This window comes from Carassius auratus, unplaced genomic scaffold (assembly GCF_003368295.1).
Source record: "Carassius auratus strain Wakin unplaced genomic scaffold, ASM336829v1 scaf_tig00024015, whole genome shotgun sequence".
Taxonomy (NCBI): domain Eukaryota; kingdom Metazoa; phylum Chordata; class Actinopteri; order Cypriniformes; family Cyprinidae; genus Carassius; species Carassius auratus.
Window position 1 is genome coordinate 10,759 of NW_020525311.1, and position 25,110 is coordinate 35,868.

The following is a 25,110-nucleotide window of genomic DNA, read 5'->3' on the forward strand; positions in this document are numbered from 1 at the left end:
AATGAGATAAAATTCTGAAGATCACTTATTTGGGGATATATTTGTTTAGAGATTCCTTTGTTTACTTTGGACTTATTAATTAATCCAAACTGCAAAGTTTTAAAATCCTAGTATTTATATATTAAACTAATTGTATTATTATTTGATAAGATTACATTAGAAACTATGTTAGTATATTAAACAGTGTAATAAAATAGTTACTTATATTCAGCAGTAGAGCATCTTGATTGCTGCTCTCCTTCTCTCCGGAGCGCCAGTGGGCGGAGTCTCACATACTACAAATTCACATCTGCAGCATCTGCACTCACCTCTCCTCACTTCTGCCACTGACCCAAGAAGAAGCTACCTTCATAAACCACTAAAACATGGTAATACTTCATTTTTAATATGACTTTGATTTGCAAACTGACTGTCTGAACAATTTAAACATGCTTTCATTTCTCGTTGCTTTTTCTGTAGACATCCTACACTGACAAAGGTGAAAAGGTAGGTCATTATTTTTAATAACTTGCCCTTATTCCTTCTCCCAATATACTGATATTTCACTGCCATATGCATTCTGAACTTGTCTTCATGTGCTTCTCATTATACTTGTAGGCAACATCATTACACTATTCAGATTATATCCTATAAGAAATCATGATCATTGCTGTAATTGCGTTTATTTATGTCAACAGCACGAGCAGGGCAAGTTTGTCTGCTTTGATCATCTCACTTTCTGGGTTGGAAATGCCAAACAGGTAATTCTTTAACAATATATGTTTATAAATTGTATTTTTTTTGTGAATATTAGAGGAGGTGTCCTGTAGGGAAATGCTATTGGCTCTTTTCAGGGGTGGGAGAAATAAGCCTGCAGCTGCAGAAACCACCATCCTCCACTCACTAATGTGTTCCATATTGAGACATTTTGGGCAACTCTTAGATCTCGCCACTAGATGGCGCCATTACCATACTATTATAGCCTACATGTAGAAAAAGTTAAATACATCTAATGTTTAGCTTTGAAGTATCAGTCTGCGAATTCTGTTTGTATAATTTTTCTAAATTTTAGATATGTAGAAACAGATAAGGAATTTTCTCCTTTGCTTTCCTCTCTGTGATGTTCTCAGGCAGCATCTTATTACTGTAACAAGCTGGGTTTTGAGCCCGTGGCGTATCGTGGGCTGGAGACAGGTAGTCGTGATGTTGTGTCTCATGTGGTGAAACAGGGGAAGGTGAGAGTCAAATTGTGTCATTACTCCTGTCCATCCTCTTCATTACTTATGGATTGAACGTTTAATACATACTGTAAGAGCCTTGCCAAATTAATCTTCAGAACATGTTCTTCGATCACTGTTTATGTCAATTACTATTTCCTGTAGATAATTTATGTCTTCACCTCTGCCTTGAATCCTGGTAATAAAGGTAAGACTAAGACTTGTAAATGCATTGTAGAATATTCTTTATATTCGATTGTCTACCATACTATATAATCTGTCCTTTTCCTTGAACAGAGATGGGAGATCACCTGGTAAAACATGGAGATGGTGTCAAAGATGTAGCTTTCACTGTAGAGAACTGTGACTTCCTGGTAGAGGTGAATGCTAATGGTTTCTTGTCATGTTTCATTTCCTAAAAGTACTTTCTGGGCATCATTTGCAATAATAACTCAGTGCTTTCTTAATTTTTCTACAGAAAGCGAGAGAACGAGGTGCCATCATCATTAAAGAGCCTCACGTTGTGGAGGATAAGTTCGGCAGGGTGAAGCTCGCAGTGCTGCAGACAGTAAGTATAATGTCAGGATCTTTTTTTAAAACATATTAATAATTTAATTCAGGAAGAATATATTGAATTAATCTAAATTTTAGTAGGCATTTATATTTTATCAAACATTTCAATTTCAAATGCAAGAAATGTTTCTTGAGCACCAAATCAGCATGTCAGAATGATTTCTGAAGGATCATGTGACATGGAAAATTGGAATAATGGCTGCTTTGCAAACACATAAAATTATATTATATACCGCAAACTTTTACACGGTAGTGTGTGTGTGTGTGTCATAATTCTTCTCTGATATCTCTTTCCTTATTGTTTTAGTATGGTGATACCACTCATACATTTGTAGAGCGGGCAGGATATAATGGGCTCTTCCTCCCAGGATTCCACGCTCCTCTGTTCTGCGACCCTTTCTTAGCAAAACTGTGGGTTTAGTATTAATACTGTATGATAAATATGGTGAAATTGTGTTTGGTATTGTTCAGTGGTGAAATGATCTGTCCAGATCTTAACATATAAGAGGTCCATATCTCAGATCACACTTGGATGGTTTTCTATCAGTGTCATCTTCTTAGTCTCTAATGTGATTTTTCTTTCCCAGGCCAAGCGGGAAGCTGGACTTCATTGACCATGTGGTTGGAAATCAGCCTGACAGTGAGATGGTGCCAGTAGTGGAGTGGTATAAAACTTTACTAAACACATTGTTGAACCTATTTCAAAATGCATACATATAAACAGGCAGACAGCAACAGACCTCTGTGCCAGGGTTGTTAAGACCGAAAAGCATAAAAGAAGTCACGAAGGTACTCGCTCAGAACAGCACAAGTCTTTAGGGGGAAACTCCCCATCCATCCCATCCAGTCAGAACACACCGAGAGCCCCTCCCCAGTGATCAGCAGTGTGTCTCCATGGTGAGGATGGTGTGAAGACAGAGAGGAAAGATCAGAAGAGAGAGTCTCAGAGAGAATAGATGGAGACGACAGATGGCATGGTTGCAATTTAATCTTTGGTAGTGGACGACTGATTATTATGCAAGAAAACACCATAGTAATTATGACTCAGCAAAATGATTTCCAAAGGGTCTGATACACCATCTGGAGACAGTTAGACACAGCAAGGAGGGGGAGAAAGAGGAGAAGAGGGTGCTGAGGGGTGGGAACAGCAAAATTATCTAAACCAGACCACATGCCATCATGTCCAGCACTTAAACATACAGTACACTGCAGAAAAAATGATTTGTTTTTCAGAACAAATATTCTTAAACCAAGATATCTATTTTCTATTTTCATGCTTAAACACTAATTATTTTAAATAATAATAAATGATTAAGGAATAAAAATAAATTAATTATTAGTGATTTATATTTTAAGTTAAAAGGGAAATTTTAGAGTTCATTTTTATCAAACATTTAAAGACTCTAACCTTGTGATCCCTTATAAATTGTGTTTTGGCCATTGATTTTTAAAGCTGCAGCCGGTAACTTTTGACGCTCTAGCAGTTAATAAACAGAACTGCTAGCGTCTTGCGGAAGTACTTCGTAGCCTTATCTACTTCTCTCTGTTTATGTCTATGAAGAATCACAAAGGTACTGTGTTACTCCGCCACGGTACCCCCGAAGCAATCTAAAATAGTCCGAATATAAACACTTATTGTAGGTGCACCCTAGTGATTCAGGACAAGCCAAAAACACGGTTTGGAAAATGGATTCATGGTGTACTCGCTTATTATATACATGTTTCTACATTTTGAACACAAACAAAGTTACGGACCACAGCTCTGATTGGTTATTTTTTACCGGGAGCGATGGAGTTACTGCAAATGGCAATAGGACCACTGGGAGGAGCCAGAGGAGCTTGATTTTTTTCACAGATTATCTGTCTCATATTCTACTGTCAGGACATAATGACAGGTTTAATAAATATGTAAAAAATAATATTTTTACAAAAGCTACCTACTGCAGCTTTAAATCTGCATCACTGTGTTAAATTGACCTGTGCGTGTTTATATGAAGGTATCAGAGGAACCTGCTGTTCCACAGATTCTGGTCTGTAGATGACAAGCAGTTGCAGACTGACTACAGTGCGCTGCGCTCCATAGTAGTGGCCAACTATGAAGAAACTGTGAAAATGCCAATTAATGAACCAGCCATGGGGAAGCGCAAGTCCCAGATTCAGGCATGTATTATAGACATTACATTTACTGTACTTACATTCAACTCTACAATGCATGCATCTATTTATCTGACTATTTTTCTCCTTTTAGGAGTATGTGGAGTATTATGGTGGTGCAGGGGTTCAGCACATCGCCATGAACACCTCTGACATCATCACAGCAGTGAGTAAACCACAGCAATAAGAAGTTTTACACCATTGATAGAGAAGGCAGCGTGCAAAGGTTTACGTTGTTCTTTGAGAATGCTGAAAAAGTTTACTTGGCATTTTGAATCTATTTTCAGATCCGTAACCTAAAGGAACGTGGTATGGAGTTCATGACAGTGCCTGACACTTACTACCAGCAGCTCAGGGAGAAGCTGAAGCTTTCCAAAGTCAGAATTGTTGAGGACATCAGAATATTGGAGGTAAGACAATATTTCCAGTTCAGGTAATCAAAGTGTTTTAAGAAGGAGGAGGAGGAACTAAATTGAAACATTTTAGTTGAAGGAAATGCAGCAAAGAGTAATAGGCCAGCTAACAGTCTACGCACATGAATGCAACTTTCCGTAGCAAGTCTGAAATAGAATGTGAAAACAGTGTGGCATTGCTTTATACAGGAACTTAGAATTTTGGTGGATTTTGATGACAATGGCTACCTACTCCAGATCTTCACCAAACCAGTACAGGACAGGCCTACAGTGTTTCTGGAGGTCATCCAGAGACACAACCACCAAGTAAGCAAGAATCTATCAATAGTTCATGAACTGTTTCAGTGCAAGCGTTGTGCATCATAGATAAATTTGCATTCTTCAGAAATGTCTCCTAAATGCATAGATACTGTATGTAGTATTTCTTACTATGTGGAAAAAACAAAAACATAAATTACAGTACAGTCCTTTTTTGTTTTAGGGGTTTGGTGCTGGAAATTTCAAATCTCTGTTTGAGGCTATTGAAGCAGACCAGAATGCCAGAGGAAACCTCACCATCCTTACACCTAATGGCACATCACAGAAACTCTGACTTGGCTCTTTCTATTTACAGTAAATGCATGGTACACATATTTAGAAATATGCATAGTAAACTCTCTGATGTTTTACTTAATCATATTTTTAGTTTGGCTTTTAAGCATGTGCCAATATATTTTGTACCCAAGTGTTTCTGCAACCACAGACACATCTGACCTTGTGGACCTTTAGAAAAATCGAAATGTTTCATTTACACTATATCTCAAATTATATATCATGTTTAACACCATTTTGTGGTTGAAATTATATTATAATATGGAAGTGGAAATGATATTTTTGGAATAGAATTCATTGTTTTACGTATCCTGTATGCATAATTTTCAAAATTACACCTTGATTGCAAATGAAGCACAATAAAAAGATTCCTTTCATGAGAATAGAACCTTTTTCTTGGATTTTAACACAGCACACTGAAATCTCGCTGAAAAAAATGCCACAACAGTTCACAACGAGAGTCGTAATTCGTGCCTATATATTTCGTGTCTTTAAAAATCTATTTACTATGAATATAATTGAATAAAGACCAAAAAGACAAAGATGTATTTGTATCCTAATGTCTAGTATTCCTTTTTATTTTGATAAAAATACAATTATGCTCATCACGAGCGAAATGTGGGTTTAAAAGCTGTATTCAACATAGCCGCCCTCCTTGCTAAATAAAATAGCTGTTTATATTTTAATAATGTATTATGCATATTATTTTACAAAAAAATCTGAATTAACAAAAAATACTTTTCTGATTTTATGTTGTGATGCAATTTTGTGTTAGCAATAAATTCATCGCGCAATGACATCACAACATCATTTACCAACTTTTAGTAACAAATCAAACTTCCTTTAGCAACTGAAAATTATTTGACAACACTAGTTAGTCAACTTTGTGAATCCTTTTTTATCCTTTTTTGCCTTTATGCCATGTATATGGAAGTAAGCAAAATAAGGTAATCAAATCTCATTTGCATTATTGTAATGGAGGTATATGTTCAATCATTCATTGGCAAGTGTAATACTAAACAGTGAATTAAAGAAATTGATAGCATGCAAAATAAACAAACAAAAAAACATTTATTTGGAAAAATACATATACTTTATTTTCATTTATATTTCACAATAAAACTCATGAAAGCATATTTAACTTTAATCTAAACAATCTAATAATTAACATGATGAGAATCACATTTTGCCAGAGAACTTCAAATATGCCCTGAAGGTTTTGCTCTGGACATTTTCCGAATTTATGTGAATATGTTTAAAACCCTTATTCCTCACAGACTTAAAGTTAATGAATCATGTTTACTGCTAATACTTTGAGTGTGCAGGATGAGTCCTTGTCTAATTGAGGGTTCCTCTACAGTTGTCCGCCGCACACAGGCAGGGGATCTTCTCATCCTCAATAGGGAATTTGTAATCGTACGTGATCTCTTCATTTACATTAATAGGTTGCCGAGAGTAGATGACTATCTTCTTTTGAGCTTCGACAGTGACGATTTTGGCATAGCAGTTTGGCTATGAAAAAAAAAAAACACATAAAGACAGTAAACATAAAATGTTAAAATAATTAATTACAGTCATACTAAACACTAAACAACAATGTATTATAAAAACATCAGTTTGATCTTACATTGCAACTGTGATTGATGAATCTTGCCAGGTTACCGCACTTGGTTGCATCAATGATAGTGTCCTGGTCGACCCTGAACAGATAACTGCTTCCAATACCTTCCTTTTCATAGCGCCCTTCACGCATGTCTGCGATCACCTACAAGCAGAATTTGGGATATAATAATAAAATAAAAAATATATTCTGGAAATTGACATTTACATGCATAGCTTAAGAAAAAGATCTCACTGTTTTAAATCAGAAATAAGTGCTAAAATCTCTATATATGTGTTTTAAGTTCAGTTTTGTGTACTGTGTATCTCACCTGTCGAATGCTCTGGCCTACATATTCAATTATCATTTCATCTGCAGCAATGGGCTCCTCTGCAAACAGCCCCCAGTCATGAATACGACTCCTGCCAAAACGCAGCTTCTTCTTACGGAACTGTGAAGAGGGAAAATTTGTACATTTCTTGTGGACCAAATAGAAAATAAAAATGCCAAAAAAAGTAGTAGAAGTAGTAAAATAGATTTGGGCGTTTCTGGTGATTCCAGAATCTCTTAAATTGTGTTATGCTGTTTTTAAGATGGCTGGCCTCACCTTGAGTTGGTTGAATTTGAGGAGGTCACTGTCACAGCTGAAGGAGGACAACAGGCGACGCTGTTCTGCTCGGAGTTCTGATCCTGATCTAGATGAAGATGGAATCTGAGCTGGCACACTTTTCCCCTGCAGAGATCAGCACATAATCTCAAATTACTGTAAACTGCTTTTAAAGTTGCACGGAGTCATGAGTTTCAAGATATGACACATTCAAGAAAACATCTTGGTCTTGGACTTTATACTGACACATACTGGTGTGGATGTATAAAGTTTTTGTTCATGACAGTAAATTGGTCAAGTGGAAAACATGCATGATTATGTCATAACATGTCGGCTATGGTAGAATACAAATATTTTTGTAGTCTAGTTTTCATTTAAAAGATTTTTGAAGTGAGAAAATGACTAAGTGCATCTTTAAATCACAGACATGATGCAGATAAATAACGGATTATATTTTTAAAGTCTTTAAACATGATTATATAATTATTTACAAATGAATGGTAATCGTGACCTACAAATAAATAAAGCATAATTTTCTTTCCAGCATTATTTTTAGATTACTATAACTGTATTTATTCATATTTTTATTAGTTTTTACTTATTCAAATTTCACTTTTCATTCTCACTTTAATACGTTTTATGTGCTTTTGTCATTTTAGTTTTGATGGGTTTATATAGCTTTGATTACATTTTATTTCAGTTCCAGTCATTTTAGTATTTCAACTGCAACTTATTTCGTGTAGCTCCAATCCAGCATCATTTTTGTTGAAGTTTTTCATATAATGTTTATATTTGATTTTATTTCAGCTTTATTTCAATTGCCTAAAACCTTTTGTTAAGGTTTTAGTGAACGATAACAACCCTGTTTCTTTCTCACCTGCTTATCTGAAACAAACTCTTCTGAAGCGGAAAGTTCATCCCTGAGATATCGCAGCTTCTCCCTCTTGCTGATGAAGTAATAACCCTCACTGCGTGCACAACCTGTCACATGATTCCTGACACCATCCCGCCATCTTCTTGGCCTGTCGTCAGCAGTGCTGGTTGGTGCAACAGAGTCAAGGAACAAACAACAGAGCAATATGCATATCGAAAATAGATTTGAAAATATACTTTAACATATATTTTCAAACATTTTAGTCCACTGGATAAAAAATACATTATCAAGTACTGTGACTATGACGCGTGTTATGTGTCTAAGGATATGAGGATGTGGGACCCAGCGTGTGCTGTTCAACCAATCACATTCTTTATCCTCCACCACAAGCCTCTCATAAGTGGCCTTCAGGTGATTGATCTCCTCCTCATTCACCCCTTTAGTCCACACAGCATGGAGGACCAACTTCTCTCTTCTCTCAGAACGAGGAGAGAAGAGGAGGCGACGTGTAGATGATGGTTCTCTCCACCTTCTCCACACATAAGACGACACCTGAAGCCTTTGATTCTCGTTCTGTTGGCGTTTGTCTACTACTGAACACTTCTCCCGATGGGCTTCTGGTGGTAATTGTTCGTCCCTAATGTCTGAGACACAATCCAAAGGCCCCAAAACCCGATTTGAAGAAGATTTTGTTGTCGCATTGTTCACTCGTAAGGGCGAATTAATATTTAGATTTGTGGATTGTCTTGTGCGTTGTAATTCAATCATTCGTCTTCTCATTTTAAGCCGCTCTCGCCGCCTTTTCAAGCGTGCCGTGTCTAAACAAGCCGTTCGACGCGAGGAGACATGACAGTCATGAGGTGCACGACTACTTTTTATACTGGAATAATTCGTTTGCACCTCTGAGTTGTGATGAGGGAGTGCACTAGCCCACAGCTCTCTATGGGTTCGGACAGGTGGAGATAGAGACATGTCTCTCCCTGGAGTCCTTGGGATCCCGCTGTCAGCACATGGAGACAGGACGGGGTTACAGGGGCTTCCCATTCTCAGTGAGGTCTCCTGCAGTAATCCCGCTGGTGTTATTCCCTCAGAGTGATAAACGTGGCGTGCTCCATTGACCCGACCTGGTGTTTTTGGTATTTCCTCATACGTGGGGTATGAGGAAGCGAGAGGAGGACAGTGGTAAATGGGTGAGGAGGAAAGTTCCTGGACGCCTGTGGGAGAGGGAGGAGGTGGTAGGGGTGTAGGGGGTCCCGGAGGTAGAATATGATCCTCGGTCTCCTCCATTTCCAGACATCCCCCAGGTGTGTGAGGCAGCTCCACCTCATCAATAGTAAGAGGTGAAAATCGGCGTCCCAGCTCCATGTCAGAGTCCGTGTCAGACAAGGATCCGGTGGGTGTGATGGGTCTGAGGTTCTCAGAATCCTCCAGTGTTTCTGTAATGACTCTCTGGTCCTCTGAATCGCAAGTGTATTGTGTCTCCAAATCATCTGAAAGCAGAAAGATACAGATTCGGCAACTAACAACTACTTGATTAACTGTTGATTATTTATTTGATTATCTATTTTTTTTTTACAAATAAGCAAATATACAGTCTATATAATGCAAAAATGGTTTGAAATATAAAATTACAAAACAATTGTATACAAAAAAAGTTAAACATAGCTGAATTATCCAATATCACAGTAATAATGTATAATGAAAAGTAACATTATCAAAATGTAACACCATATACTGTATTGTAAATATTTTGCATGTAGATGTGTTTTTACTTCGTTGTTGGTGCAAAAACCTGATTAGTTTTTGACTATTATTATACATATACAGGATGTATCTAATAGCAGCCCTATAAGTTTCGTATATATTATTGCATGTAAAAATATATAAAAAATATAGAAATATATATATTATTTAATATATAATAACATAATTATTATTTAGATACAGACGCTTTAGCAATAGTCAGACAAATGTTAAATCAGTTACAATAAAAAGAAAATGGTAAAATGATCATATTTACATGTAAATGTATGAGCATGTGTTTGTACATTTTTGTACTTAGATATGTACAAACTAGAAAATCAAAATCAAATGTCATATAAATGACAAAATATGTGGCTTTCGGCTTGTTCACTGTGGGGTTGTAAGGCACTATCCTTTTCTTTTCCTTTTATTAGCTAAATTTTGCTATTTTGTGTAAACTTAATGTTGACAAAAGTGTATTATAAGAAGTTATGAAAGATATGTAAAAAAAAAAAATTCATACTAATAGAAATGTGAAATGGATCAGTGAAGAGTAAACCATACCTGACAATCCTCTGTATGTTGGAGATGGTGGGCTTGGCAGCTCTGACTCCTGGTCTGAGAAGAATATGGCTGGGTCTGGGAGCTTTAGTTTGTTTGTTAAACAGTGTTTGACTGGGTCCTGTAAGGTGTATCTGAGAGGCTCAGGTAGTTTCAGACCTTGCATATAAACTGTTACGCTCAGTTCCTCCTCTGGGTCTTCTGTGGTAGCTGGATCCAAATCTGCAAGAGCCGAACCACAAGTTACATTTGACCACAATGATGATTAAAATATTTCTAAATGCTTTGCTACACCAGTTGGATTAGAAAACTAGCTCTGATATAACTATAAGAATATATTAAGAATTCTCAAAAAAAAAAAAAAAAACTGATGGGCAGATAACTGAACACTGAAACATTCTCCTTTTAAAATAATTTTAATGATACAATAACAAAAATCAGTTAAAAAACACAACGCAAATAAAGAAAAGATTCACGGCTTTGTTTAAACAGTGACCTCTAGTGGATATATTAGTGCTGTAAAGTGATTAATCGAGATTAATCACAATTAATCACATTTAAAAAAATTGTTTGCATAATATGTGTGTGTTCTGTGTATATGTATCATGTATATATATATACATACACATTTATTATATATTTTGAAACTATTTACATGCATTAACATGTCTATATTTATATTCATATAATTATTATATATATTATAAATAAATATATTTAATATATAAACATAACTGTTTTTCTGAAATATATATATGCATGTTTGTGTATTTATATATACATAATAAATATACACAGCACACATATATTATGTAAACAAAAACGTTTATTTGGGATGCGATTAAATGCGATTAATTGTTTGACAGCACTAATATATATCTTTATATCTATATCTATATCTATATCTATCTATCTATCTATCTATCTATCTATCTATCTATCTATCTATCTATCTATCTATCTATCTATCTATCTATCTATCTATATATATACTTTATTTTCTTTTTGGAAACATGGGGGTTGATTTGTGCTTTATGTGAAAACAGAAAATCTATAAACTAACCGAACAATTCATGGTCATCATCACTTTCTATTAAATCTGGAGCAGAAGGGGTCACAGGGGGGTCAAGATCTTCTTCCCATTGTGTAAAAGACGAGTAAACAGGAGTGTGAATGATCTCCTGATTTTCATTTTCATTCTCATCTGAAGAAATCCATATAGTCTCTTCTATTGTTCTGTCCTCACGTGGAGTTTCAGGAAGATAATTTTCACCATCCAACTGATCGTCCTCCCCAGAAGACAGAGAGTCTGAGGAATCATCGCTGCTGTCATCTGAGGAGTCAAAGACAGATACAGAGGACACTGAGGAGTCAATACCAGATGGAGAAGAATCTGAGGAGTCAGGGACAGTTCTGGGAGAGTCTAGGGAGTCGTATCCTTGGCTTTTAGAAGCAGATGAGTTTAAACTTGTGTGACTGATAGTATCTGAAAGATATAAAAGAAACACATATAATACATTTGTCACAATATATAGAAAATAAAATTATATATATATATATATATATATATATATATATATAATATTTCAATGAATACCTGTATCTGAGAGATCTTCATCCTCTGTGATACCACTAGGAACACTCTTCTCATCTTGACGTACTTCATCAACTTTCATCTCATCACCCTTCTGAAAAACACAATGACAACATGAAACTCGTGTCCATTTGTGACAGGGAATTAATCACAATTTCAGTCTAAATATTACTATTTACACAAGTACATTTTGTTCATAAAAGTGAAACAATACCTGAGCAGACACATGAGATTTTGGATTCTCTGCTTTGTCAGAAACCTCTTCATCTTCTTCTTCCTCACTATCTAATTCCAGAGGTCTGGAATGCCTGCGTTTGACCATTGTGTCCTCACTGGAAGTTTTGGTTGTGTCCTCTTCAATAATATCTAGGGTTGTTTGCTGCTCTGATTCTACAAAATAAAGGTTGACCAAATTTTGTTATTGTGCAAGATTACTTTAAGTAGAATGCAAATTCAGGTGGACACAGGTGCTATAAGAAATAAAAATAAAATAAATAAGAAAATAAAAGAAATAAAGCTCCATTGTGGCACCACAATCGGAAGATACTATTTAAAGTCACTGTCATCTTTTATCTCTAAGGTAGTAAGGTAGGATTCCATAGAAAACAGATAATTTCCCATGCTCACATCATGGGTTTTTTTTAAAACCAAGTGAAACAGCATTCCAAACTAACCTTCATCCTCCAAATGCTCAAGACCAGGAGAAGGGCAGATCCTTTTGACATCACCGGAGGCCTCAGTTAATGGATCCTTCCTCTTTAACTGAGCATAAACACAAATCAAAACTCATAAAACTTTTTTGATCTGAAATATATGATAGTGCAGACAATACTGAAGTGCATAATACATACTAGATCAGCTCTATTGTGGTTCGGTATATCTTAAAATTTGTAGTGCCAAGTTTGTACCTTAAAAGATGGTAGTTTGATGCCACCATGCAGACTTATTTTTCCTGTGCCCAATACAGAGCCTTCAACCCCTGCATTCCCTATTTTTAAGCTGTGCTCCATTGCTCTGAGCATTGTATCTTTAGGTCCTCCTGATTTAACAGTTGGGGTGGATACCTGGACGTGCACAATATGATATTTATGAAAACAATGTTGAAATGTTAATGGAAATACAGATTGACACTACTCGCTCTGTCACTACAGCTGAAATAAAAAAATAAATCCCACCTTAGCCGTCTGTTCTTTATCATCCCACCACTGATCAAACGCTTTGAATGCAACAATCTCAATCATTCTGCGATGTATGTCTTTCTTCACGATAGCCCGTAGCTCTGAAGCGACAACAGCTAGAACTCCATCCACCGTTGCCTTGTGGGGTGATTCATTCATAGGTACATAACCCGGTGGAGGTACTAAGGGATCAAACCTTGGCATGGGGGGTGGAGGCCAAGGTGGTCTGTACCTCAACATTGTAGATAAACATCCAGCGGAAGGGTATGGTGGGCGATGAGTCATGAAATTGAAGGTTGGAGGGAGGAAGGGAGGTGTGAATGAGGTTTGCCCTTGTGTTATTCTAGTAGGAATGGGAAGAGGTACTTGGCTACCCTTCCAGTTGGGTGGCCTACAAACTTGTTGGATCTTTGGAGGAGGGTACAATGAGCAAGACGAACTAGGCAGAGTGTATCCAGGTAACAATGGAGCCATTGGTGGAGGAGGACCCAGTTTTGAGGGTAAATTAGGAGATGGAAGGCAGGGAAAGTGAACAGATGGAGATATAGGGATTGGAGGTGGTAGCATCTGAGGAATTGTCGGAGGAGAGCTCCTGTTACTGCAGATTACTGGTATACTACACGGCTGATCTGAAGCATCTTCAACTTCATTTGGGATGACCTTGGACTTCTTAGCTGACTGAAGTTCATGGTCTTCTTTTCCCACATCACAGACTGAAGTGAGACTCACATCCTCAATACCAGATAAACATTCTCTTGGATGAGAGCCATTATTACTCCCAGTAGATGATGTTTGGTCACAGTTTAGGACAACCTCTGTGGTAAGAGAAGGAGAGGGGCTGGGAGCTTTGGGAGAAGGTTGAGGATTGTAGTCTGGACCATGCTCTTCAGTAGCTGAAGACTCTGAGTCTGAAATTTCTTGGTTCAGAAGAAGCAGAACTGGACTTCCACCACTAAGAAGCATTTGGATGCGAGAGTCCAGGCTCTCAGGCTTTGATTCCAGAGCAGGAAGTTCAGATTCAGGAGAAGGACTGTGCCCTGTAGGCTCTGAAAGATCTTCTGTGGTTTCAGAGAAAGAACGCGGGTTTGGGGCATAAGTGTGAGAAGACTGGCCTTGTGGAGGACAATGATTTTGGTTCACCTCATGGGTTGTCTTAAAAGGTACTTGAGTACCACTGAAATTATTTTTTGACTTATTTACATTTCTATGTTTATCAAGAATAATGTGACCAACATCCACTCCAATAGCCTTTTGAGGCAGTATATGTAAATTAAGAAGTGAAGGAGGATTTTCACCAACAGATCTGTGATTAACACTGAGGTCGTTGGCTGAGCCAGTAAAGTTTTTGCCTGTGAGCTTATCTGAATGTGACAGTGTGGTTGGAGCATCCTGAAATTTTCTAAAAGGCAGTTGATTAGCTGCAGGTCCAGAGCGGTAGTGAGCTCCCCTATATACTGGTCTATGTATATAGTGGTGCTGTGGCCTACGGTTATATGCATTTTGGTACTTGCTCTCCTGAGGTCTGACCTGGTGTCCTCTACGAACATGGTTAATAAAATGAGGATTGCGTGCTGGAGTTCTCTGCCTATTTGAAAAACTGCCATTTTGACAAGGCGCTCCACCTAACTTCCAAAAGTTTTGCACAGCACCTTGAATAATGCTAGGTTTACTTAAGGCTGGTTGGGTCGCATGATCAGGCTGAAGCTGCGAGATGTTTGGGATGGACTGAATAAAAGGGACATTGGAGGCACTGTTTATCAGTGTTGATTCATTTGGGGTCTCCTCACATTGAGATGGTGTGCCTGGTCTACTGAGGGTCAGAGAAGGGGTGCAGGGGGTATCTTGGTATTGAGGGGTCTGCCAGAAGCTACTAGGTGTGTCCTGATGCATGCTGGAGTAGGCGGTATCCATGGATAAAGGAGTAGAACAATCCAACGAAGGGGAACCATTACATATTGAGGATGATGATGATGATAATGTGTATGTCAGTTTCTTCAGTGTTTCACACTCCTGGAATGAGGAAAGATATTTACAAGTGAACTAAAACAATAAATCCAAGGTTTCAACAAAGAAATTTAATAATAATAAAAAAAAAAATTAGCAACGCTTATGGTATTGTACTCACAGTTAAAGAGTCGATGAATGAGGATGGTGACTGGGGTCCCCAGGACTCTTCTCCAACAGGGAGTGTGAAAGGTGTATATAAACCACTAACAAGCATCTTGAAGTATCGGTTCCTCTTCACACCTAAAACAATGAAGATCATGAATCATGTAATGCATGCAAATACAGTAAATGCTATAATTAAAACAGACTGCACAGACATGTTCATGAAATATTTCATTTAGAAGATACAGATAAGGTATAATAGAAAGAAATTGAGGTAGATGTGTACTTACCTTTTGGGTCAAACTCTACATGGATGTTGTTTCCCATTACAGAAGTGTTGTGGAGGTTTTTAACTGCATTATTTGCTGCCTTTACAGATTCAAAAACAACTTTTGCTATTCCTAAATGCTTCTTATTCTTTGGATTGTATACAACTTTCAAATCTTGAACCTCTCCAAAGTTTTTACACATTTCAGATAGGAATCCATCTCTAATGTTGTCATTAAGCCTTGCAAATGTCAGCTCCTTAGGTGCTCCAACATAATACTCATCAACCTAAAAAAAAATGTATTGACATATGGCATTATTTTTGTTGTTGTGTTTTGGATGTGAGAAACCCAAAGGAAATGTTAATTAGCATACATTAACAACTGTTTGATACTTTTGAGAAATTGCTTTAAGTTTGATAATACTACAGATGATGTTAAAAGACTTGTTTGGGATCTCAGAGACCTCATGAATAAAACAATTATATTTTATTGAATCAATCTTTACATCTTAAAATTGCTGTATTGATTTTTCTAGAATTAGTTGTGTTGGGGTAGGATTGATTCCAAAAAAAGACACAATCAACTTTCTTAAAAAAATAACAATGTTAAGATAGATAGATAGATAGATAGATAGATAGATAGATAGATAGATAGATAGATAAAAACATTAAAAAATATTTTTACAAATTTTATTTTCTCAGCGTTAACCCAAACACCAAGAAAGTCAATACCAATTAAACATGAGAGTTACATGATTATTAATTTTGAAAGTTTGCCTTTAATTAACATAATAGCCTACTTACCTTGAATTTGGGGACTGGAAGATCTGCTTCCTTGAATTTTGTCCAAAAACATGCAATTCTAGGATCTCGTATAACATCCACAGGGAAACATTCAGGATGCTGGCGGACAACAATTACGTAAGCTTCATATATACAGTGCAGAATACAACTAGACAGTGTAAATAAATACAGTATGATTAAATCTCATTAAGTTGGATAACTAATAACTAATTTTGTACATTTTTTTTTTTTGTTCTGCTTTTAACAAGATTAACTCACCGGTGCGCTGAAGTGCTGTCCATCATAGCGGTACAGTTTCTGACTTCCGCCGATCAAAACCGGATCAAAAATCAGTTTATAACAAGTCCAGTTTGGAATTGCCTCTTTCAGGGGATCACAACTATCGGTGCTGTTGACTAATGCATCTAAAATTAAGAATCAAAGCACACAGTGAAAACTAAGTAGCGTTTGCACACGACGGAAGCTCTGAGTCATGAATACACTAAGTAGGCCTAGTACTATGAGATATTTTTGATAGGCTACAGGTTTATTTCTTACCGTTATCTTTCCGTTGATCCTCCTTTTTCGACGCTTTCGTTCATGATTCGCAGTCATTGTACAATGATAGTAAATAACTCTTTATAAGACGATGATTAAAACGATATTTCCTGTAAATATCAGCAGGCTGTTGTCAGGAGTACACTGAAGGTCTTACGTGTCTCCCAAGAGGAGCAGAGCATCACTGCTGCACAACACAACAGGTGGGAGGAACCTGCGCCACACCCGCACTGTCACCAGACTGAGAGAAGACCGAAGATCACAAATCAAATACTATAAACATTAGCGAATATTTACGACGAAATATCTGCTAGAATAAATAAACGTGACATTATTATTATTATTATTATTATTATTATTATTATTATTATTATTATTATTATCATCATCATCATCATCATCATCGTCATTATAGTCGCTAATCCCAAATAAAAGTTATAAAATATAATTATCTCTTAACATGTTTAACCTACTCTGCGATCAAGGTGGGTTGTAACGGGGTGGAGTTGGATGTAAAATTAGGAAACTTTTTTTTTTTTTAACAGAATTTTACGTTATGGAAATTACTCAACAAATACATAAATGATAGATTAAAAACATATCAGACAAAACAACACAATTACTACTGTATATCAAAATAAAAATAAAAAAATCTGCTGATTTAGCTTATTTCAATGTAATTTAATAAGAATAAATTATACTGGGACAGCAAAATGTGGGTACTTTCCAGCACATGGTTAACATACTGAACTCTCATATAAGATTGAATTTGTTATATATATATATATATATATATATATATATATATATATATATATATATATATATATATATATATATATATATACAGGGGCGTAGCCATCTTTTCAAAAGTGAGGGGGACTATTGTTAGTATTTTTTATATAAATTATAGAAATTAATACTTTTATTTAGCAAGGATTCTTTAAATTGATCAAAAGTGCTGATAAAGACATAATTTTACAAGAGATTTCTATTTCAGTTAAATGCTGCTCTTCTAAACTGTCAAAAAATTATACTCCGCTGTTTTCAACATTATCATAATTTTTTTTTTTTTTTTTGCAGATTTCTGAAGGATTGTGTGACTGGAGTAATGATGCATAAAAAAAATTCAACTTTGAAATCTCAAATTACATTCTGAAATATATTCAAATAGAAAACAGCTATTTTAAATAGGCTAGTACAAATATTTCAAAATTTCACTGATTTGCAGTACTTGGATCAAATAAATGCAGGCTTTTTTGGACTTGGAAAAAACAAAACCGAAAACAACTGTTTTCATACAGAGAGAGCTGGACGCTGTTGTCCATATTAGGAGTTTCGTGGTATGACTTTCTATGCGAGACACACACACTACAGAGTGTTTAGCATTCCGTGATGTTCATTTCGCCTTCTGGGTCCGAAAAAAACCTCAGGTCATTCGCAGACTATCCTGTCTCTTTGAGTTTAAATCTATATTTATTCACACCAGCTCTTGAAAACCTCTACACGAACACACCTGCCCGAAAAAGTGTGGGGGACGAAGTTCCGTGATGATAAATCCCCCGCGTAATCTACGCCCCTGTATATATATATATATATATATATATATATATATATATATATATATATATATATATATATATATATATATATATATATATATATCCCATAAGGGACAGGCATGGGCCAATTGGGCATGGGTTTGAACTGAGAAAACATATATGGGTCCTGCATAGCATATTTATGAGCAAAGTGGGCATGGGTTTGATCTGGGAACACATATATGGGTCCTGCAAGGCATATTTATGTGCTAAGTTGGGTTTGAACTGGGAACACATGGGTCCTGCATGGCAGAGGTGCAAAGTAAGTATGTAGGTCTACTGAGTTATGTAATTACTTACTGTACAATTTTTAGTAACTTGTAGTAACTCTACATGTAGGTTAATCAAGTATGTTGAGATTGAGTAATTATAACTCACATTTCAAGTCACGCTAGCCACCAAAGAACAAACATTGCATACATGTAGATCTTTTGCCAAAACAATCCATCAGTCATTTTTGTTAGTCGTGCAGAAAATGAAAAACGTAACTTCCCAAAAATGTAAAAAAAAAAACCCCATCAAAATAGTTCAAAGTTTACGCATTGTTGAATTATGCTGATTAGTGACTCTCAGAAAGGTTGCAGGCATTCTGTAACACTTCAAATAATATCCCAGTCCCAGACGCCTGTCTCTTGGGGCAGAAACACATATTTAGACAACTAGGGATGCTTGATATTATTGGCCGATATTGGCTTTAAAATTCAATATCGGTAAATATCGGTATCGTTTAAAGATCCTTACAGAGGAGCATAGTCTGGGGGTTGTTTTTTTCTCCTCCCCTCTCCTCATGTTATGCTTTATTTCTTCCTCAATCCACTGTCTTCATGTCCTGTCTACCCCCTTTGTCCTATTGTATTTAAAATCATATAGTGGCAGAAGGAGATATCCAGATATCCATAGTCCAAAAACAAACAAAGTAAATAGCTGGATCTTGAAGTGGCTGGTTTGTTCTGTCACAGAATGCTCCTAAATAAGAAGATCAAACTGCACATTCAGCATTGCACATGCACATATACAAAGTAATACACAAAAAGGGAAAACATGTAACAGAAAGTAATGAACCAGCAACAAAAGACAGAGGAAACCAGGTATATATCAGGAAGAGTTAACCACGTAAACGAGAAGATGCTGAAAGTAATGAATGAGATTTGACAGTCCAGGCAAAGGGTGATGGGAACTGAAGTTCAGAAGAAGAAACAAACAAAAACTCCGAAGAGTGCCCTCTGGTGGCTATACATAGGCACACCAACTAGACACTGGGACAAACTTTAGTTTCTTCCACCTCTCCCGTCCAAGTAGCCCCCGTCAAACACAAGACACCATCTTTTGTTTCTTGAAACAGCTGGAAAATTGAAAGTGTGCTGTGTGCAGTTATATGGATGTTTTGCCAGTCTAGTTTTAAAATGAACCAAAACTATTAAAAACATTAGGCTAATTGAAATAAAGCTAAAATAAAATAGCATAAATAAAGTACGCTATGAATGGAGAACACCTTTACAAAAGCACATTCATTTGAATAAATAGCACTATTCACGAAATATATATGATGTAATTCACAGATTACCAAAACGAAAGAAAAACTGAAAATTTTATTTTATCAAAATAAAATAAGCCAACCAAACATTCTATAAAAATGACACTGCCTAAGCCTAAAAGATTTTTAGTTAGCTGATCTGCATCTTTCAGAAGGCGGTGTTGAATGTTCTGTTAGACCATTTAAACACACACAAAGTGATTAGGTTAAGACTACGTGGAAATTAAGCCGTCATCATCGTGTGAAAACAAGAAAGAAAAATTGTAATAATGCTTGCATGGGGCTTCCGTTTTGTATTTTTCAATTTTACTTTGTACTTTTATTATTTTTATTTATTTATTTATTTTTTAGTTAGGCTATGAGGCTAACTGTCCTATTCAGCGTCTAAGCTGACGTCAACAGAGATCTATTGTGTGGTCTGTAGAAGTGAAACTTTCAGGCTAGTAGCCTAAAGAGGAACAAAAGCACTTCATATCGATTACAAAAACTTTCGTCTTCTCTGACAGTGGAAAAAACTTGGAAACAGTTTTAAACATTGTAGAAGAGTAGGCTACTTGTTTTCCTTAAGTAATTGACAAAATGTTCATGTTTGTGTATATGTTGTCATGCTGGAAAGTCGTCAGTGCAGGTAAGTTCATTTATAACTTTCCTGTAGCCTTTTTAATTTGATTTAATGTAAAATGTCTATTTGATGTGGGTGGTCAAAAAAAAAAAAAAAAAAAAAAAAAAAAAAAAAAATATATATATATATATATATATATATATATATATATATATATATATATATATATATATATATATATATATATATATATATATATATATACACATATAAATTGTTTACTGTATGACTATAAGAAGGCAATTTATCAGGGATATAGCAAATTCCGTCATCATTTAGGCTACTCTTCCTCACATAAATGTTTTTTTACATTCTAATTACTTAGTAATAGTAAGTAATACATAAGATTTTTTTTTTCCTGTAGTAATTTGGAATTTACAGAAATATGATTTACAGAAACCTAGCAATCACGTATCGCATAAAATATCACTTTCAGAGACTTTGGGAATATTTACACATAATTTATACACAAAATTTGAGGAAAACAAGATTTTTGCTTCAAAGTGAAACTTGTAGAAACCAGATGGCAATTGTGGTTTTAAATGACTTAGAACATGACAAAAACGTTTTACTATTACTTAATCTGCATGTTCTAGCGAGTGATATAGCCTAGATAAGGCTGTGATATAGCAAAAATATATATATATATTTATATATCACAATAAACATTTCAGTCGATATTGTTAGTATAGCTTGTAAATTCATTTAAAAAAGGTAACATCTGTAAAAAGTGTAACAACCTCGTTTTTTATATGGTGAAATTTGTTTATTCTGACTGCTTGAGTTTTATTCAATTTAACTGTTGGTCTTCCATAGTAATTAATGTTAATGGGAAACATATAAAAATTATGCAAGTCATTGGAAAGTGTCATGTCATCACTGAACCATTGTACCAGTCAAGATTTGAATGGTACAATGGTTGTTAACTTTGATTACTGATGATCTGAAAATAAATTGACTGTTAAAAATAATAGCTGACCACCATGTTATATTACTTTTAATAAATAGAAAATTAATTATATGTTATCAATTTGTATTGTTGTTTTTTATCGATTTATATAAGTTATTGTTTTCTTGAAAATATGCATATTGTTTTTTTATCTCATCTGAAAAATGTGGCAACATTAAGTTTAACTGGAACATGAGATTTTTTTTTTTTAAATGGACTTTACCCCACACTTTGGATCACCGGTGCACGCTGTTAATGTACATTCATTATAATGCCAGATGTTAGATGGGCCTGGTTTGTTTTTTCTTTCCACTAGAGTTTTCTTTTTACAGTCTTCTTTGGCTTGTTCACTAAACAAAAGCACTAATCAAATAAAAATGCCCTCACTGTTTCTTTGTCTCTTTAGTGATCAGTAATGTGTAGTTGTACGTAATGATCTAAATTGATATTGCATTGATATTATGTGCTTGTTTTTGTGCATCCACAGGTTCTCACTCATTGATGACTTTGGTTACATACATAGATGGACAAACACAATTTCCTGAGTTCAGTGTTGTGGTGATGCTGGATGATTTGCAAATTGGATATTATGACTCAGTTACATGGAAACCTGTGTATCGCATTTATAGTGATGCAAAATACTTAGAAGAAGAGCAAAGTGATGCTGGTCTTGTGTTTGGTGATATGTACACTGGCATGAAAAATCGAGTATTTTATCTTAAAAAACTCCAAAATCACACAGCTGGTGAGACCTATAGGCTACATATCAGTATTACCACATGAAACATGTACTGTAGTTGTCATATGATTTTTGTAATTTCCTTAAAATGTACGGATGTAAGACAGAGTGAGTGATCAGTCCAGTATATTAATTTTCGGTTCAATACATTTTATGTTGTGCTGTGTCAGTGAGGACTAATAAATCTTTATTTCTTTCCTTCATTTGAAGGTGTATATGTTCAACAGAGACTTGCTGGGTGTGAATTGTTGAATGATTATAAACCAGGTCCAGTTCATTTCTGGGATGCTTTTGGAGGGCAAAATATGGAGGAGTTAATTTTTGACACACAAAAAAAAGATATCCAGATAAAAAAGCCATGGATGATATCATGGGACCAAACAAAACTAAATAAAGTAAAGTTTATGTATGAAAATTTGTATCATCCTACTTGCATTAAAGTTTTGCAAAGGTACCTGAATATGGAAAAGAGCAATTTGATGAGAAAAGGTGAGAGAATCAACCTGATTAACTTCAGTATAAGTTAAAAAATAAATAAATAAATAAAAACATTTGATAAAAATGGCTGAGACACTGATGGAAAATACCTATGCCTTTTAATGCATTGTTTTATGATTACTATAAATTAATAGCTGATGCAATGAACCCAACAGTTTAACAACAGTAACACTACTTATTCTCCTCTGTAGTGAAACCCAGAGTCAGACTCATGAGGAAGACACTCTCAGACTCTCATGGGCTTCAGATCAGCTGTCTGGCCACTGGTTTTTACCCCCGTCACATTAACCTGACCCTGTTCAGAGATGGTCAGCCTGTGGATGATGATCAGATCACAGGAGGACAGATTCTGCCCAACGGAGACGGAACGTACCAGATGAGGAAGAGTTTGGTGATCAGTGAAGAAGAGCTACGCCAGGAACATAAATACAACTGCACAATGAAGCACCTCAGTCTGGACAACAAACTGGACTTTACATTTGGTAAAGAAAAACTAACAAACCATTAAAAGAACAAAAATTCACCGAACAACAAAGCAGACATTAGTTTCAATATCCTTTACTGTCATTATATACAATACAATAAAATTTTGCGAGTAGCAGCTAAGAAAAAATGGCAATATATTACAAAATTACATTAAATAACATTATTATTATAAATTTATTGATTTTTTTTTTTTGTGCTGCAAATCATTTGTCACTATTCCACTATCTGTCTGTAGCTTAAAAATGTCTTTTTCTGTTGTTCATCTTATTATCCTCACCACACTTTCAGATGTGGCTGAATCTGACCCAGGATTCTTCAGTCAGTCTGTAGTTTTCAGTGTGCTGGTGTTCATGTGTGTGGCTGTTCTCATCATAACTGCAATCATTATACGGAGGAAGAGACGAGCTGCTGGTAAATGATCTGTTCAGTCCAGTTCATTATATGATCTAATGGTCAGTTAGAAAAATATAGTGGATGGAATTATTAGGCATAATTATTTTCTTGAAGATAAATTCTTAAAAGGGTAGAACAACAGGATATGATGCTGCCTTCAAGAGTCACACTCAACTTATCTGTATACTGTATAAAGCCTATAAAAACAGTCCCTGTGTATCTCGCAACACCAGCATGTCATTCTCATCCTCTTAACGGTCCCTCATATTTTTTTTAGCATGAGCCAAACCTACATTTTTATAATTCATGACTGAAAAATTTTTGTAACATAATTTTGATGTACCATTTTCATGGTAATGCAATGTTTGATTTTAAAATGTGTTTCAAATGATGGATTTTGAGATTTTAAAGACACTCTTTCAAAGTTCACCATATGTAGTTTTATGTTTCTGTGATACTCTTTATTAATTATGGTTTAACTCATTCTTTTTTCAGGATGAGGATCTGGGACATCACAGATTATATACTCCCCTACTCAATGTGAGTACACAGTTTTATCCAGCAATATAAATTCATCAACATGCTCATTTTCAGATTAAAAAAACTTTTACATGTGGACAAAAAATACTTTTTTTTAATTTATTTATTTTCATTTCAGCATCTGCTTTAGATGGAAACATGAAAAATGAGACCGCATTAATGTCAGGACAAAATTAAACTCAGAATTTGCTTACTGGGTGCCATTTAAATTTTGTTATGACACCATCACAATGATAATTGATACGATAACAGATAATTTATAGTATGAAACAAAAAATTTGTCATGACTATTGACTTATCTATGTGTGTTTTTGTCCCGTGACCCAGTTTCTTCCTCATGCTGATTGTGTTAATTTGGATAATTAAAGACTTATTCATGTTATCTCCAGCATTTCTTCATTCCCTCCTAGGGGGAGTTTGTGACAGAAGACCTCCTTGTGTTTCCCCTCCATTTTGTTTCCATTTTTCTCCAAGTGTTTTTCTTTCCATAGTGTCCCCGTTGTTATGGATCCTTTCCTCTGCTCGGAATTCCTCCTCCTGCTGGAGCAGGGAGAAAATTCACGCGAGGGTCATACCGGTTTCTGGCTATGGCCCATCTTACCGCCTATTAGGATGACACGCTCTGCAAATTCTATGATGCCAGCCTCAACACCGGCGTGCAGAGAACCATTGTCCGAAGATGGCCCTCGAGTGTAATTCATCAGTGGACACTGGCGAAAATTGGATCTCCGTTCCAAGTCCAGAGGCTGTGACATCAGTCAAGGTGTGTACCTGCCACGGGGGAGAAAAGCCACAGATGGTGTGAGCGCAGAGAGGAGCTTCATCCCCTGCACCACGGCTGAGGATGAGCTGAGTATGGCGGGGCGAAAGGGTCTAAACAAGGAGGGGAACCTCAAAGACTGGGAGTCTGATTTGGAGATCGAACTGCCCCCTCTCCTCTTTCCAT

At 35.8% G+C, this 25,110-nt stretch overlaps 3 protein-coding genes across 3 annotated transcripts; 2 read left to right on the plus strand and 1 right to left on the minus strand.

The window, feature by feature from the left end:
* The first annotated feature begins 228 nt into the window (after positions 1-228).
* On the plus strand, positions 229-5,393 carry LOC113078042 (4-hydroxyphenylpyruvate dioxygenase-like). Its single transcript, XM_026250319.1, has 14 exons — positions 229-368; positions 460-486; positions 678-740; positions 1,110-1,214; positions 1,362-1,404; positions 1,494-1,576; positions 1,675-1,764; positions 2,077-2,180; positions 2,357-2,434; positions 3,767-3,929; positions 4,018-4,089; positions 4,211-4,333; positions 4,526-4,642; positions 4,818-5,393. Exons 1-14 carry the CDS (start codon positions 366-368, stop codon positions 4,926-4,928), a joined length of 1,182 nt encoding a protein of 393 aa, XP_026106104.1. The 5' UTR covers positions 229-365; the 3' UTR covers positions 4,929-5,393.
* Positions 5,394-6,125: 732 nt separating this feature from the next.
* LOC113078041 (histone-lysine N-methyltransferase SETD1B-A-like) lies at positions 6,126-16,859 on the minus strand. Its single transcript, XM_026250317.1, has 18 exons — positions 16,803-16,859; positions 16,524-16,673; positions 16,266-16,364; positions 15,484-15,748; positions 15,210-15,331; positions 13,082-15,094; positions 12,815-12,970; positions 12,581-12,668; positions 12,121-12,296; positions 11,910-12,000; positions 11,376-11,798; positions 10,316-10,534; positions 8,338-9,498; positions 8,012-8,178; positions 7,135-7,260; positions 6,859-6,978; positions 6,555-6,692; positions 6,126-6,439 (listed from the first exon to the last, which is right to left on the minus strand). The coding sequence occupies exons 1-18, from the start codon at positions 16,857-16,859 to the stop codon at positions 6,266-6,268; spliced, it is 5,745 nt and encodes a 1,914-aa protein (XP_026106102.1). The 3' UTR covers positions 6,126-6,265.
* Positions 16,860-20,424: 3,565 nt separating this feature from the next.
* Positions 20,425-24,812, plus strand: LOC113078038 (hereditary hemochromatosis protein-like). Its single transcript, XM_026250315.1, has 7 exons — positions 20,425-20,565; positions 21,996-22,253; positions 22,458-22,736; positions 22,937-23,227; positions 23,520-23,642; positions 24,120-24,164; positions 24,656-24,812. The coding sequence occupies exons 1-6, from the start codon at positions 20,517-20,519 to the stop codon at positions 24,122-24,124; spliced, it is 1,005 nt and encodes a 334-aa protein (XP_026106100.1). The 5' UTR covers positions 20,425-20,516; the 3' UTR covers positions 24,125-24,164; positions 24,656-24,812.
* Positions 24,813-25,110: the final 298 nt, after the last annotated feature.

Bases quoted from the DNA above. Each gene is read 5' to 3' on its own strand.
- LOC113078042 (XM_026250319.1), top strand. The intron at 1,405-1,493 runs GTAAGACTAAGA...TTCCTTGAACAG, and splicing joins CTTGAATCCTGGTAATAAAG to AGATGGGAGATCACCTGGTA. The intron at 4,090-4,210 runs GTGAGTAAACCA...ATCTATTTTCAG, and splicing joins CCTCTGACATCATCACAGCA to ATCCGTAACCTAAAGGAACG.
- LOC113078041 (XM_026250317.1), bottom strand. From the start codon at position 16,859: ATGACTGCGAATCATGAACGAAAGCGTCGAAAAAGGAGGATCAACGGA. The intron at 12,297-12,580 runs GTTAGTTTGGAA...TTTATTTTGTAG, and splicing joins TGAGCATTTGGAGGATGAAG to AATCAGAGCAGCAAACAACC. The intron at 12,001-12,120 runs GTATTGTTTCAC...TGTGTTTTTCAG, and splicing joins AATCTCATGTGTCTGCTCAG to AAGGGTGATGAGATGAAAGT.
- LOC113078038 (XM_026250315.1), top strand. From the start codon at position 20,517: ATGTTCATGTTTGTGTATATGTTGTCATGCTGGAAAGTCGTCAGTGCA. The intron at 22,737-22,936 runs GTGAGAGAATCA...TCTCCTCTGTAG, and splicing joins GAGCAATTTGATGAGAAAAG to TGAAACCCAGAGTCAGACTC. The intron at 23,228-23,519 runs GTAAAGAAAAAC...CCACACTTTCAG, and splicing joins CAAACTGGACTTTACATTTG to ATGTGGCTGAATCTGACCCA.